At 38.6% G+C, this 13,907-nt stretch overlaps 1 protein-coding gene across 1 annotated transcript in view; it reads left to right on the top strand.

Annotated features, from left to right (window-relative positions):
- LOC133530338 (digestive cysteine proteinase 1) overlaps positions 1-13,907 on the top strand; it is a 42,885-nt gene that overhangs the window by 2,258 nt on the left and 26,720 nt on the right. The window contains exons 2-3 of the mRNA XM_061868246.1: positions 8,172-8,264; positions 9,627-9,714. Coding sequence (XP_061724230.1) covers positions 8,210-8,264; positions 9,627-9,714 — 143 coding nt within the window. The 5' untranslated portion in view covers positions 8,172-8,209. The remainder of the gene's footprint in view (positions 1-8,171; positions 8,265-9,626; positions 9,715-13,907) is intronic.

The raw sequence follows: 13,907 nt of genomic DNA, 5'->3' as shown, positions 1-13,907 counted from the left end.
AAACTTGGTAAGTAGATGTATTCTGTGAACCGCATTAAGATTTTGACACAAAAATAGAAAAAAAAAACAATAAAATTTGGGGGTTCCCCATACTTAGAACTGAAACTCAAAATTTTTTTTTCATCAAACCCGTGGGTATAACGGGATACGGGATAGGTCTACAAAAATGATATTGAGGGGTCAGATATCATTTTTTTCTACACTGAATAGTTTGCACGAGAGACACTTCCAAAGTGGTAAAATGTGCCCCCCCCCCCCTGTAACTTAAAAATAAATATATATTTTGATTGATTGATTTATTTATTGGTAAAATCGTTGTTTTACAAGTCAGGATTACATTAAATATTTACATAATAAGATTAAATAACTAATAATATTTACAAATTATAACATTTACAACTAAATCTTATAATTATGTATAATTAATCAAGCATTAAGATGACACTATTTTTACGCGTTAGTTATGAACTCCACGAAGAAACTCGTCAACGCTGTAGCATGCCTGTGCGATCAGCAGCGCTTTAAGTTTCTTTGTAAACACAGGATCACTTTCCGCTGACTTTATGGCAGGCGGAACCAAGTTGTAGATCTTGGCCCCAATGACACTGAGTGAATTCCTGAGCTTAGCAAGACGCTTTACGGGGGCAACCAACATTGGCTGTCTGCGGTTGTTATCACCACGGCTAGAATTGGTTTTATACCTAGCGAGGTTAGACCTGACATACTGGCACGCTGCCAATATGTAGACAGAAGGTAGCGTTAACACTTTATTGCGTACAAATAGTTCTTTAGCTGGGTGGTCGTGAGGTTTCCTAGATATTATCCGCAGCGCCCGCTTTTGTATTTTGAATACTTTGTCCCGACCCGAAGCCAAGCCCCAAAGGTCGACACCACGGATTAAAATCGAGTGGAAATATCCAAAATAGGCCTTTCTTAGGTTATCTACCGATAGGGTGGGCGCGAGCCTGGACAAAGCAAAACACGCTGACGAAAGCGAATTGCATAACTGATCAATGTGAGGGGACCACGTAAGTCCAGAGTCGATTAAGTATCCAAGATATTTAGTTTGGTTTACTTGTGGGACTTCAATATCATTTATTTTAATATTTAGCTGCAATATGTCAGTGCACCGTAACCTAAAGTGCACAATGTTTGTTTTGTCTAAGTTGAGGAGCATTCCGTTAGCGGTGAACCACTTATCTATCTCTATCATGGTTTGACTCAGTTTTGATACTAGATCATCAATGTTTTCAGCGTGTACTATAATGCATGTGTCGTCGGCATAAATAACATATTCGGGCTCATACGACGCGGATGTAATATCGTTGATTAGCATGAGAAATAGGTTGTTTCCCATGCTTGAGCCCTGGGGTACCGCGCAGCTGCCTACTGGTTCCAGTAGAGACCTTACATTCTGGACGTAAGTACTTTGTTTACGGTCTTTTAAAAAGGAAGCGATTGTGTCATGGAAGCTACCATCAAAGCCATACAGAAATAGTTTCTTAAGGAGGAGGGAGTGGTCTATCATCTCGAACGCGCGCGACAAGTCACAGAAGACCGCTGCGACCCGCCGCCCGCCCTCGAGGTGGGCCAGCACCCGCGCGACCACATCACGAGCCGCGTCCGATGTCGATCGGCCAGGTTGGTATGCATATTGGTGACAATTCAATAAGTCGTTTGTGCGTATGTGATGCATAATTTTTTTACATAACAAACTTTCAAATACTTTTGATATAACTGGAATTATTGAGATTGGGCGGTAATTTTTAAGTTCGTGCATGTCACCTTTGCGTTTATAAACAGGTTGAACTTTTACTTGCTTTAGAATGTCAGGATATTCACCTATCTCAATACATTGGTTAAACAACATTAATAGTAAGGATATAACGACTGGAGGGAGGTAGTCAAGTACGCGGGTTGACATGTCATTTATATCTTTTGTGTCTTTTCGTTTTATACTTTTCCATACCTTTATTATTTCTTGTAAAGTGAAATGTGTGAATTGGAATCTCGGGGGCAATTTTGTTAAGTGTTTGACCAAGTATTCCAAAGCGACGTCACTACACGGTTGCCTATTGTTTACATTTGTATCAATGTAGTAATGATTAAGCAGCGCGGCGGCTGCCGCAGCTCGAGTATCGCCACAGTCATCGCCCAACCCGTTGACGAGTACGTCAAGCGCCGCGCTCCTATTTTTATTGTCACTACAGGTTTCGGACGATATTACGCGCCAGACGCTGCGACACATGTTATCACCCGAGTTCTCAATAATGCTATTTACATGACAACGTCGTGCGTCTGTTAGCTTTGACCAATACTGAGACTCATATGCCAATAACTCGGAATGCAGCCCATTATCATTGGGGTTTTGCGACAATTTGCTTTTGATATTTTGAATATCATTACGTAGTTTCTTTGTGGATTCATTTACCCACGCACGTGCATGGGACTTTATTTGCTGTTTTTTTAAAGGAAAATGTATGTCAAAGTAATGCTTAATAACATGCAGTACTGATTCTAGCTTTTTGTGAGGGCACTTACTCTTGTTTAGCACACTATCCCAGTCATGGTTATTGAGGCCTAAGGTAAAACTACGTTTATTACTATCACTAACCACTCGCCTCAAGGTGTGTCTAGTAGAAAATTTACTTTTTTGCACTTGCACAGTAACACATATGCACAAGTGGTCAGATAGATGCAGATCTAAGCTAGATACGCCTTTTACATTATTTTTGTGCATATTGGTATAGATGTGGTCAATACATGTTTTTGAACTGTTCGTGATTCTGGTAGGAGCATTGCTTACAGTTTTAAACCCATATTGACACAATGTATTTATTAGGCATTGTGTATTATTACATTTATCCAGTAAATCTATGTTTATGTCTCCTACTATTATAACATTGTAATTTTTAATAGCCTGTAAACTAAGTATTTCATCCAGTTTTGAAAAAAAAAGTGAAATATCTCCACTTGGAGGTCTATAAATGCATACAATGATTAGCTCTAATCCGATGCACTCGACAGCGCAGGACTCAAATTGCATCTCTACCGATAGGTCCTTTACTTCAGTTCGTTCCATGGTTAAAATATTTGACTTCACATATATACAGGCTCCTCCTCCATGGCGAGTCGGTCTTGAGTAGTACGCACGTAGGCTGTAGTTTATTATATTTACTGATGATACCTGATTTGTTCGTAGCCAATGTTCGGTCAGGCATAGCACATCAACATTTTTATTAATCTGGAGCTCGCATTCAAGTTTGTATGTTTTGTTCGCAAGTCGATTTATGTTCTGGTGCCATACGTTGATTAAGTGATTATGATTTCTTATTGTGGGGATAGCTTGGCTAGGGGCCCTCACTGCAGCGCGTGTCAGGACAGGGTTGGCCGGGTGTTGTGTTTGTGCGATGGACTTGTTCGAAAAAAAGCTGCATTGTCAGAGCTTTTTGTGGTACTTTTCTGCGGGCTATTTTTGGACGGTAAATTTACAATTATATCTGCTATGTTTTGGAGAATATTTTGCACTCCATTATTGTTAACTTTTCCAGATCGAGATAAGAACTGGTCGTGATTTAGCCATGTGTCTAGAAAGGTAGCGTATTTGTAAGTCATAATGTCATGACATAGCAGGTTGTTAAAAAGTTCTACCCTTCGGTTGTATAGCAGTGATCCATGGATGTTAGTAGGCGCAGCTATTATAATATTTGTGTTCATGATTGGTTGCAATATATCTCGGATATTTTTAATGATGACGTTGTAGTCATGAGTTTTGTAGAAATCTACTTCGCCAATTAAGATTACGCAGACATCGCGTTGAGTGTACCCGATTAGTTTTTCATTCAGACTTTTTAACAGTATGTTAATTCCTACATTTGGCGTGATGTAATGGCAGCATTGGTATTTTTCAAGAACGTGATTATTTTTCATATTTTGTAGTATCCGATATCTCTTACAGCTGGATATGATACAAAGTTTGTTTTGTTTGCTAGCTCTGGTGTAATTTTTGTTTGTACTCTGTGCTTGCCTATTACTTTTACCCGTGTAGATCTCTGTTTTTTGTTTATTTGACAAAGCTGGAGGAGATAGTCCATGTTCCAACTTCCTTATAATTTCATTTAGAGCGCGCGTTTCAAGCTGTGCCTTAAGAAGCTCACTTTCTAATTGTTTTACCTGGGACTCCAAGTATAAAATTCTCTCAAGGCTTTTAGGTGTTATATAGGAAGCATTTTTTACAGGACTCTGAGTAAAGCTTGACACTAACATCGATTTGTCCTTTTTTGAACTGCACGGGCTCCTACATATGTTTTTTAGTGTGCAAACCTCGCGTGTTAGCTTCTCTATTTGCCGCATGTACTCATTTTTTTCAAAGATAGAATTATGTAGTTCTTGCTCAGTGCTTGCCAAATTAACTTTCAGTTTTCGGATTTGCTCTTTCTGTTCCGTTACGATGTTTGGATCATTTGTTATTTCCAGGCTTTTTGACAGCTCATCCTCAGAGCTTTTGATAGAGGAGTTGTGCATGGACTCTGGATGTATAAGAGATTCAATTGACTTTGCCTTTACTAGTAAACTCAGAGGGCGAGGTGTTACGGAAGAACAATTTCCAGCTGGTGAGGTGCTCGCGATGCATTTGCAGCTGTTTTGAGCGTTGTCGTCAGTTTTTATCACTGGAGTATCTGAAGAGTTGTTTCTCCCAGGCAAGGTACTTGAGCCTTGTGGACTTATTGTGCTGTCGTCAGAATCCGTTAAGGTAGAACCTGAAGAGTTGTTTCTTGTCGGTGTGGTGTATGTGACCAGTGTACCTGGGAGTTTCTCCGACGGGTTGTTGTCAAGATACATTAGGGGAGAAACTGAAGGGTTGTTTCTTGTCGGCGAGGTGCTTGAAACCGGTGTACTTGGAGTATTTGTCTGACGGCTGTCATTCGGCTTCAATGAAGGAGAAGCCGAAAGGTTTTTAGCTGCCAGTGAGGCGTCTGTGTCTGATGCTCCTCTGGCGCTGTTAACAGGGCTGACGGCCGGAGTATTTATTAAGGAAGTAGCTGAAGGGCTGCTTCTCACCGATGAGGGGCTTGTAACCGGAGTGCTTTTCGTGTTATTGGGAAAGGCTTTTTTTCGTATTGTAACATTTTGCGCATCAGATTTGCTAGTGCCAGGTATTGTAGATGTTTTTTGTGTTGTCCGACATAGTAAGCATGTCCATGCCTTTTTGCTTTCTGCAGACATATATCTAAAAATCTTTGTCGATTTCCGTGCACATAGCAAGTCGTAAACTAGTTTGCAGTTTTTGCAAGCAAGAAATTCATTATTTTGTATGCTTTCATGACATTTAGAGCATGCAGGTGCCATCTTGCGTTTGGTTCATGTATTGTCAGAGTAGATAAGCGAACACCCGTTGTGCGTAGGCGCTGTCGTTTTAACGGATAGTAGCTAGTTTATCGTTGTGGTACTAGATGGCGCTTAAAATAGTTTATTGTTCTATGGTAATTCGGTGCTGTAGATTGTCGCTAGATGGAGTTACAGGTGTCATAGCTGATAGGTCCGTCGTGTGATCGCTGTGTGCTTGTCAATATTCAAAGCAACAAACGGCCCACACAAAGCAATTTTGTTCTTTTTTCAAAAATTTACTCACAGTTTGTTGTTTATATACATAGCAGTCGGATGTAAAAAGGTCCTACACACTCCACAATGGCACTATCCACTGAATTCCACATTTATTTACCGACAACAAACAATCCAAGTTCACATTTCATTTCGGTCGATATTGTCCTTTATCAATAGACAAGTCTAGTAAATAACACTCACGGAGCGTAGTTAGTAGTCATTGATCACACTGGCTCATGAATTACACTAAAATATTTATTTGTTACATTTTAAAAACTTTTTTGTTTACGCAGCTTATTCGACCGTGACAAGTGACAGCTGTCAACTGACTGATGATATATATGATGTACATTACCATGCAAACTTCCACCGAAAATTGGTTTATACGAGATCTCGTAAGTAGTTTTTGTTAATACGTCATAAATGGAACGGAACCCTTCATAGGCGAGCCCGATTCGCACTTGGCCGCTTTTTTTGACATTGCATTTAATAAATGATTATTTGATTGTATTTATTTTTATTTTTTCCTTAATATTGAATTATTTTTGATGAATTATTATTATCTTATACAAACTGACGATTTTTTTGTGAGTTCATGTTATTTATAAACATTGTGACATTGTTAAATATCATGTAATTAGGGTTCCGTAGCCAAATGGCAAAAAACGGAACCCTTATAGATTCGTCATGTCCGTCTGTCTGTCCGATTCTGTCACAGCCACTTTTTTCCGAAACTATAAAAGCTATACTGTTCAAACTTGGTAAGTAGATGTATTCTATGAACCGCATTATGATGTTTACACAAAAATAGAAAAAAAACAATAAATTTTGGGGGTTCCCCATACTTAGAACTGAAACTCAAAAAATCTTTTTTCATAAAACCCATACGTGTGGGGTATCTATGGATAGGTCTTTAAAAATGATATTGAGGTTTCTAATATCATTTTTTTCTAAACTGAATAGTTTGCGCGAGAGACACTTCCAAAGTGGTAAAAAGTGTGTCCCCCCCCCCCCGTAACTTCTAAAATAACAGAATGAAAAATCTAAAAAAAATATATGATATACATTGCCATGCAAACTTCCACCGAAAATTGGTTCGAACGAGATCTAGTAAGTAGTTTTTTTTTAATACGTCATAAAAATTAAAAAAAAAATTTTTTTTCATCAAACCCATACGTGTGGGGTATCTAAGGATAGGTCTTCAAAAATGATATTTAGGTTTCTAATATCATTTTTTTCTAAACTGAATAGTTTGCGCGAGAGACACTTCCAAAGTGAAAAAAAGTGTGTCCCCCCCCCTGTAACTTCTAAAATAACGGAATGAAAAATCTAAAAAAAATATATGATATACATTACCATGCAAACTTCCAACGAAAATTGGTTTGAACCAGATCTAGTAAGTAGTTTTTTTAATACGTCATAAATGGTACGGAACCCTTCATGGGCGAGTCCGACTCGCACTTGGCCGCTTTTTTTTAAATGAGAAGTAAATTAATCTATCTATCTATTATACATGGTGTAACACGAGCAAACCGAAAGATTTTAACAATCTATTCCTAATCACATTTAAAGGCTAAAATATCATATAAACTTTTCTGGAATTCGCCTAGTTTCAGACATAATACCAATTAAATAAAAACCGGCCAAGTGCGAGTCGGACTCGCACAGGAAGGGTTCCGTACCATTATCTATAAAAACGGTCACCCATCCAAATACTGATCCCGCCCGACGTAGCTTAACTTCGGTGATTGGATGAGAACCTCGAGATTGGAAAGAAAGATTTATTTTATTCTGTTTTTAGTATTTGTTGTTATAGCGGCAACAGAAATACATAATCTGGAGAAATTTCAACTGGCTAACTATCAGGGTTCATGAGATAAAGCCTGGTGACAAACGGACGGACGGACAGCGGAGTATCAGTAATAGGGTCCCGTTTGACCCTTTGGGTACGGAACCCTAAAAAACATATTATTGTAACTCAGTTCAAAGCACTTTTTTGATGGCGATGAGGCTATTATGGGGCGTCTGTCAGTCTAAATATCCTTATTGATCGATGTCAAAAAGTGACATAATAACCTTTGCAAAAACTAGGTTTTACAAAAAAAAAAAGTAGTAACAATTCATTTTCAGTGCCAGTTTTAACCATAAAATTAACTTTTTTGTACAAATACATACAAAAATTTGAAAAATAACCAAAAAAAAATTTTTTTTGGCGAAACTACTTAAACTCATACAACGTTTTTTTCTTCTTTTGGCCTCAGAAGTGCGTGGTTAAAAAATTTCCGGCTTGCTCGTGTTACACCGTGTATAATAGATAGATGGATAGATTAATTTAGTTTAAAAAAAAATTACATGGTATTTAACAGTCTCACAATGTTTCTAAATATCATGAACTCACAAAAAGATCGCCAGATTGTATGTAAGATAATAATAATTCATTCAAATTAATAAATATTAAGTTCCTCGTGTTACACTGTGTATATTGCACGTTCCTCACAGAACCCTCTGCCCGCGTGCGCGTCACATAAGATAATATAACCTACTAACCGCGGATGTATGTCATTCAGCCGCCGCCCGCCGCGCCGGACGGACGTCTTCCTTCACCATGCTGCTTCTCGTGCTGTGTCTCACGGCCGCCGCCGCCGGCTATGTTGATAAACGTAAGTTGTTTTCGTTATTGCGTGTTGCGCTTTTGTCTATGTTTATTATATTATTCGGAAACGTGATGTTATTTTCTTCAAAATTTAGTTTTTTTTATTATAAAGTTATATACAACGAAATAAATATATTTAAAGTGACTGCGATACTTAGTCTTTGTAATACAATCAGCATCAAAAGTAGCGGATCAAACAAGGTTTCAAAAGTATCTATCATTCTGAAACAGCTTAACAAAATGTGGTGGTTCTATATGTAGAACAATGACGACGATAAAAGATATACTTTTGAATGTAAATTTTGGAGATTTCTCTATTTGGAAAAGTTATCCGGAATATCAGATACTTTTGGCGCGTTGTTTCATCCGCTACTATTGATGGTGACTGTACTACTTAACCTATTTGCACTTGAATGTTTTTTACTGAAACATAGCTATTTACTGCGTAACGTGCAAATATTTAAGTATTTATTTATATAATGTATAGGTGTTTGTTTACGTGGTATGTTGAAGTATAACAGAGCTAATGCCAGGTGAATTATTTGGCTTGAAGTCCCTGTCTCAAGAAAAAAGCCTAAATGTCTTAGTCCTTTATCGAATAGCCCCAACTTGCCCAAATTGGCTTTCCCTGTCAGAGATACACCTGTGCTGTCAACGCGCTCGACACCCGGTCCTTCACTTTAAACATTAATAAGCAATATTTTATTCTATTACGAACAAATGTTGAAAATGGCATACGCGTTATAATTTATATTGATACCCCTTCAATCGGTTAGCGCTTAGGAACCGGGGGCCTACCGCGAAAATCGAAGTTCGTCAATTGCGGGCATTTTTTCTCTGTCACTCTAATTACGTCATACGTGTTAGTGAGAGTAAAAGAGAAAGATCCCCGCAATTTGTGAATTTCGTTCTTACCCGTATTATGAAGCGCTTATAAAGCCAAATGAAAGTGTTTTAGTTAGCAAAAGCTTTGGTAAGCAAAGAGTTACGAAATACCCATTCCAAAACCCTCGAAAGGGATACCGGACCGGTCCTTGGGCTAGTCTGTATAGTATGAAAAGAAGTTCACTTGATAATATATGATATTCATTTATACCCACAACTTGACTTAGTTAATAATTGTTTATTGTTTATATCTGTTAATTAAGTACTCTACTTGATGTTACGGAAGAGTGGGGTCTTCTGTCACAGGTGTATCATACTTACTAGAAAACTTTAACCCTGTTGTACTTTTTATTTCAACTTGAGTCTTAAGCTTGGTCTGAGGGTTAGTCGGTTTGCTCTGAGGGTTAGTCATTTTCTGTAAAACTGTTTCTATAATATTTAGGTATTTATTTCGGCCATGACTTCATATTCGCAATGTTTCCAGAAGCCCCTCCTCAATGGAGCCCCGTGTACTCCGTGAAGGGCGCGCTGATGATTCCCTACGCTGAACTGGTCGAACCATTCTCTGCATGGTAAGTACAACATCTTCAAAAGCCCCCCGCAATGGAGCCCCGTGTACTCCATGAAGGGCGCGCTGATGATTCCCTACGCTGAGCTGGTCGAACCTTTCTCTGCATGGTAAGTACAACATCTTCAAAAGCCCCCCGCAATGGAGCCCCGTGTATTCTGTGAAGGGCGCGGTGATGATTCCCTACGCTGAACTGGTCGAACCATTCTCTGCATTGTAAGTACAACATCTTCAAAAGCCCCCCGCAATGGAGCCCCGTGTACTCCATGAAGGGCGCGCTGATGATTCCCTACGCTGAGCTGGTCGAACCATTCTCTGCATGGTAAGTACAACATCTTCAAAAGCCCCCCGCAATGGAGCCCCGTGTACTCCATGAAGGGCACGCTGATGATTCCCTACGCTGAGCTGGTCGAAACTTTCTCTGCCTGGTAAGAGGTAAGAGTATTGTCTTCAGAAGCCCCGTAAAATAAAATCGTATTTTCTATAGTGTCCGAGCTAAGTTTCAGTTTGGGTTCCGGCATAATGATGTTAAACTTTAGTTTCGGCCGAAATCAAACCTTTCGCCGAAGCTAAAGCCAAACTCATCCTTCGGTTTTGGCAAAACAGACATGCTACGTTTCCACTAGATATGTGCGAAGATGGGTATGGGTGGGCTGGTGGCCTAGCGGTAAGAGCGTGCGACTTGTAATCCGGAGGTCGCGGGTTCAAACCCCGGCACGCACCAATGAGTTTTTCGGAACTTATGTACGATTCTTTTTTTGATATTTACCAGTCGCTTTTCGGTGAAGGAAAACATCGTGAGGAAACCGGACTAATCCCAATAAGGCCTAGTTTACCCTTTGCGTTGGAAGGTAGAAGGCAGTCACTTTCGTAAAAACTAGTGCTTACTTTCTTGGGATTAATTGCTAAGCGGACCCCAGGCTCCCATGAGCCGTGGCAAAATGCCTGGACAACGCGAGGAAGAATATGTACGATTAATGATTATGAGTTTTGTGTTCCTCGAGTGATTCTATTGGTTCTTATCAAACACAGCCCTCGCAACGCATCCTCACACATCTCTGGAGAAACGCAGCCTCACGATCGTACACTACTAAACCCTGGAACCTAAGTATTACTTTATCAGTCAGTTTAACTAAACTCGCCCTCAAACAAAGAGTCGAGATGAGTGTTGACGTGAACTTTATCTAAAGTTCATAGGTCACTGATAACACGGCAAATACGACCAGATTGGTTATTACTTTTAATTACCTATTTGTCTAGAATTCTAACAGAATTTGCTTATAAACAAAACTGGATTATTGAAAATAAGTTATTTCTATAGCGTTAATTTTAAAAACACATTTTTATAGCCGGCTATATAGTTGCTTGACCCGTGTTTGGAGAAGTGCCTAATACAGCTCACTTTTTAAATAATAGATCATTTTTACAAAAATGGTAATCAATATTTTCTGCGCCAAAGCTACTAATAGTCTGACGATTAAACAATAAATGATGGAATAAACTTTTCTTTTTCTTAAAATACTCATTTTATTTTTGGATTTATAAAACATGGGTCAGTAACCTTATTTAACATTGTATACATGTGTGGTGGTCATAAATCGTAGGTCCAAATCTTTTTCAATAATATTTAGTTTAACGACTTCTCAGCAAGCGAAGGCACGTGCTAGCTACGGTTAAAAGGAGCAAGAACTTCAATTATTTATTTGCTATACCTACAATAATAAGGTAAATTACTATTAAAAATAATTGTTTATTAAGAGGAAAATCATAAATACATTGTACCTACTCCTATATCGTAAGCTATTTTTGGCCGAGAGAAACGAAGTCTCCGCTTCAGCTTGGGTAAAAATGCTTGTGATGTTAATATGGATATAGATAATATATTTTGACGACCAGTTTGGCCTAGTGGGTAGTGACCCTGCCTACGAAGCTGATGGTCCCGGGTTCAAATCCTGGTAAGGGCATGTATTTGTGTGATGAGCATGGATATTTGTTCCTGAGTCATGGGTGTTTTCTATGTATTTAAGTATTTATAAATATTTATATATTATGTATATCGTTGTCTAAGTACCCTCAACACAAGCCTTATTGAGCTTACTGTGGGACTTAGTCAATTTGTGTAATAATGTCCTATAATATTTATTTATTATTTATTTATTTTTATTTATATGGAGTATCCATATATAAATATTAAAAGAAGACAAGACTGAAATGATTAAACTAAAATTAAAATTCATTACAAAACGAGTGCTAAGCTTTTTTATTTATTGTACATTTAATTTTTCGTGCTATTGTAATAAATAACTATAAGTTTTTTCTATATTTTCAATTTTTAATTTGTTTCGCCTTGAGTTTTATTTGACCTTTATTTGTATATAGAAAAAGTTCCTTCTACATCCACTGCTGTGAGTGGAGTGAAATGGATATACAATAATAATTATATTATTATCTAAGGAAGCTTACTTTATTACTAGATGAAACTTTTTCTTACTTAAGCAGAAAGCTGTGTAAAGTAGATTAATCACGTTCCGTAGGTTTTAATTGCGACGTGACGTGAAGGCAGCCGAATAAAATAATTTAATTAGTTTATAATTATCTATTAAATATGGGGAAATTACCATTAAATGACAATGTATGTCCATTTTATGCAAAAACTGAAAACAGCTCACTCCCGCCGATCTCTGGTTATGATCACAGTGGCCTTAAGTGGTACTTAAGTTATAGACCCGAATGGTATAAGTATACTTAAGTTCTTTCTGCCAATTTCCGCCATTTTGAATATTTTCCAAAGAACGAAGCGATTGGAATATTCTTTCTAACTACCGAACCAGCCGGCCTAGCCAAGGTGAGAAACGCTTTGTGTCTCTCTATCACCCTTATATACACAGATGGTAGGATCAACTAGGTGTGCTATACGCGTGCGCCCGTGAGGGACAGAACATACGCAATGAGCCAAATTAAAAACACGTTTTATAAACCGCGCGTGCCACTACCTGCAAAAAAAGGGCCGGGTAACTTAATTACAACTCCTATGGTAATTGAAATAAGATTAAAAATTATTTATTATTCTTGTGTGGTCCCTATACGGTTACTGACTGCCGGCGAGTCGAACGCTACCGAACCAGTCTAAAATGTGTCTTCGATATGCGGAACAAAGGCGCGTTATCGGAGAGCGCACCTACACTGGTTTTTAGGGTTCCGTAGCCAAATGGCAAAAAACGGAACCCTTATAGATTCGTCATGTCCGTCTGTCTGTCCGATTCTGTCACAGCCACTGTTTTCCGAAACTATAAAAGCTATACTATTCAAACTTGGTAAGTAGATGTATTCTATGAACCGCATTATGATGTTTACACAAAAATAGAAAAAAAAAACAATAAATTTTGGGGGTTCCCCATACTTAGAACTAGGGCTTCCAATCCCGCATGCCCTTGCGGGATCTCGGTATCGGCGGGACCAAGATTTTTTTCTGGTGCGGGATCCCGGTATAAAGGGATCCCGCGTTTGTTGATAAAAAAAGGTTAAAAGTTAACAAACTAACATTAAATAAGAAATCAATTAAGATAAGTTCTCTTAACAAAAACAATCGAACGATTAACCAGGCGGGCGACCACGCGCAACGCATCTTAGCTGTTAGTTTTCACGCATGCGTAGTCCGTGTGCGTTGCGCGCGCCGCGCCGCCGGCCGCCGTCGTCTCGCTCGTCAGTGTCCGAGCGACAGCGCTCGCAAAAGCATGTGTCCCCGTTATACTTTTCAATCCCGCAAATCCCGCGGATCCCGCATGTCTAATCCCGCAGTAAGCGGGAGTGAAAAATCGTGCGGGATCTCGGTATTTCGAGATCTCGGTATACCGAGATTGGAAGCCCTACTTAGAACTGAAACTCAAAAAATCTTTTTTCATCAAACCCATACGTGTGGGGTATCTATGGATAGGTCTTTAAAAATGATATTGAGGTTTCTAATATCATTTTTTTTTAAACTGAATAGTTTGCGCGAGAGACACTTCCAAAGTGGTAAAAAGTGTGTCCCTCCGTAACTTCTAAAATAACAGAATGAAAAATCTAAAAAAAATATATGATATACATTACCATGCAAACTTCCAACGAAAATTGGTTTGAACCAGATCTAGTAAGTAGTTTTTTTTAATACGTCATAAATGGTACGGAACCCTTCATGGGCGAGTCCGACTCGCACTT

This window comes from Cydia pomonella, chromosome 22 (assembly GCF_033807575.1).
Source record: "Cydia pomonella isolate Wapato2018A chromosome 22, ilCydPomo1, whole genome shotgun sequence".
Lineage (NCBI taxonomy): Eukaryota > Metazoa > Arthropoda > Insecta > Lepidoptera > Tortricidae > Cydia > Cydia pomonella.
The sequence above is the reverse complement of the archived record's forward strand: the minus strand, read 5'-3'. Positions and strand labels throughout refer to the sequence as shown.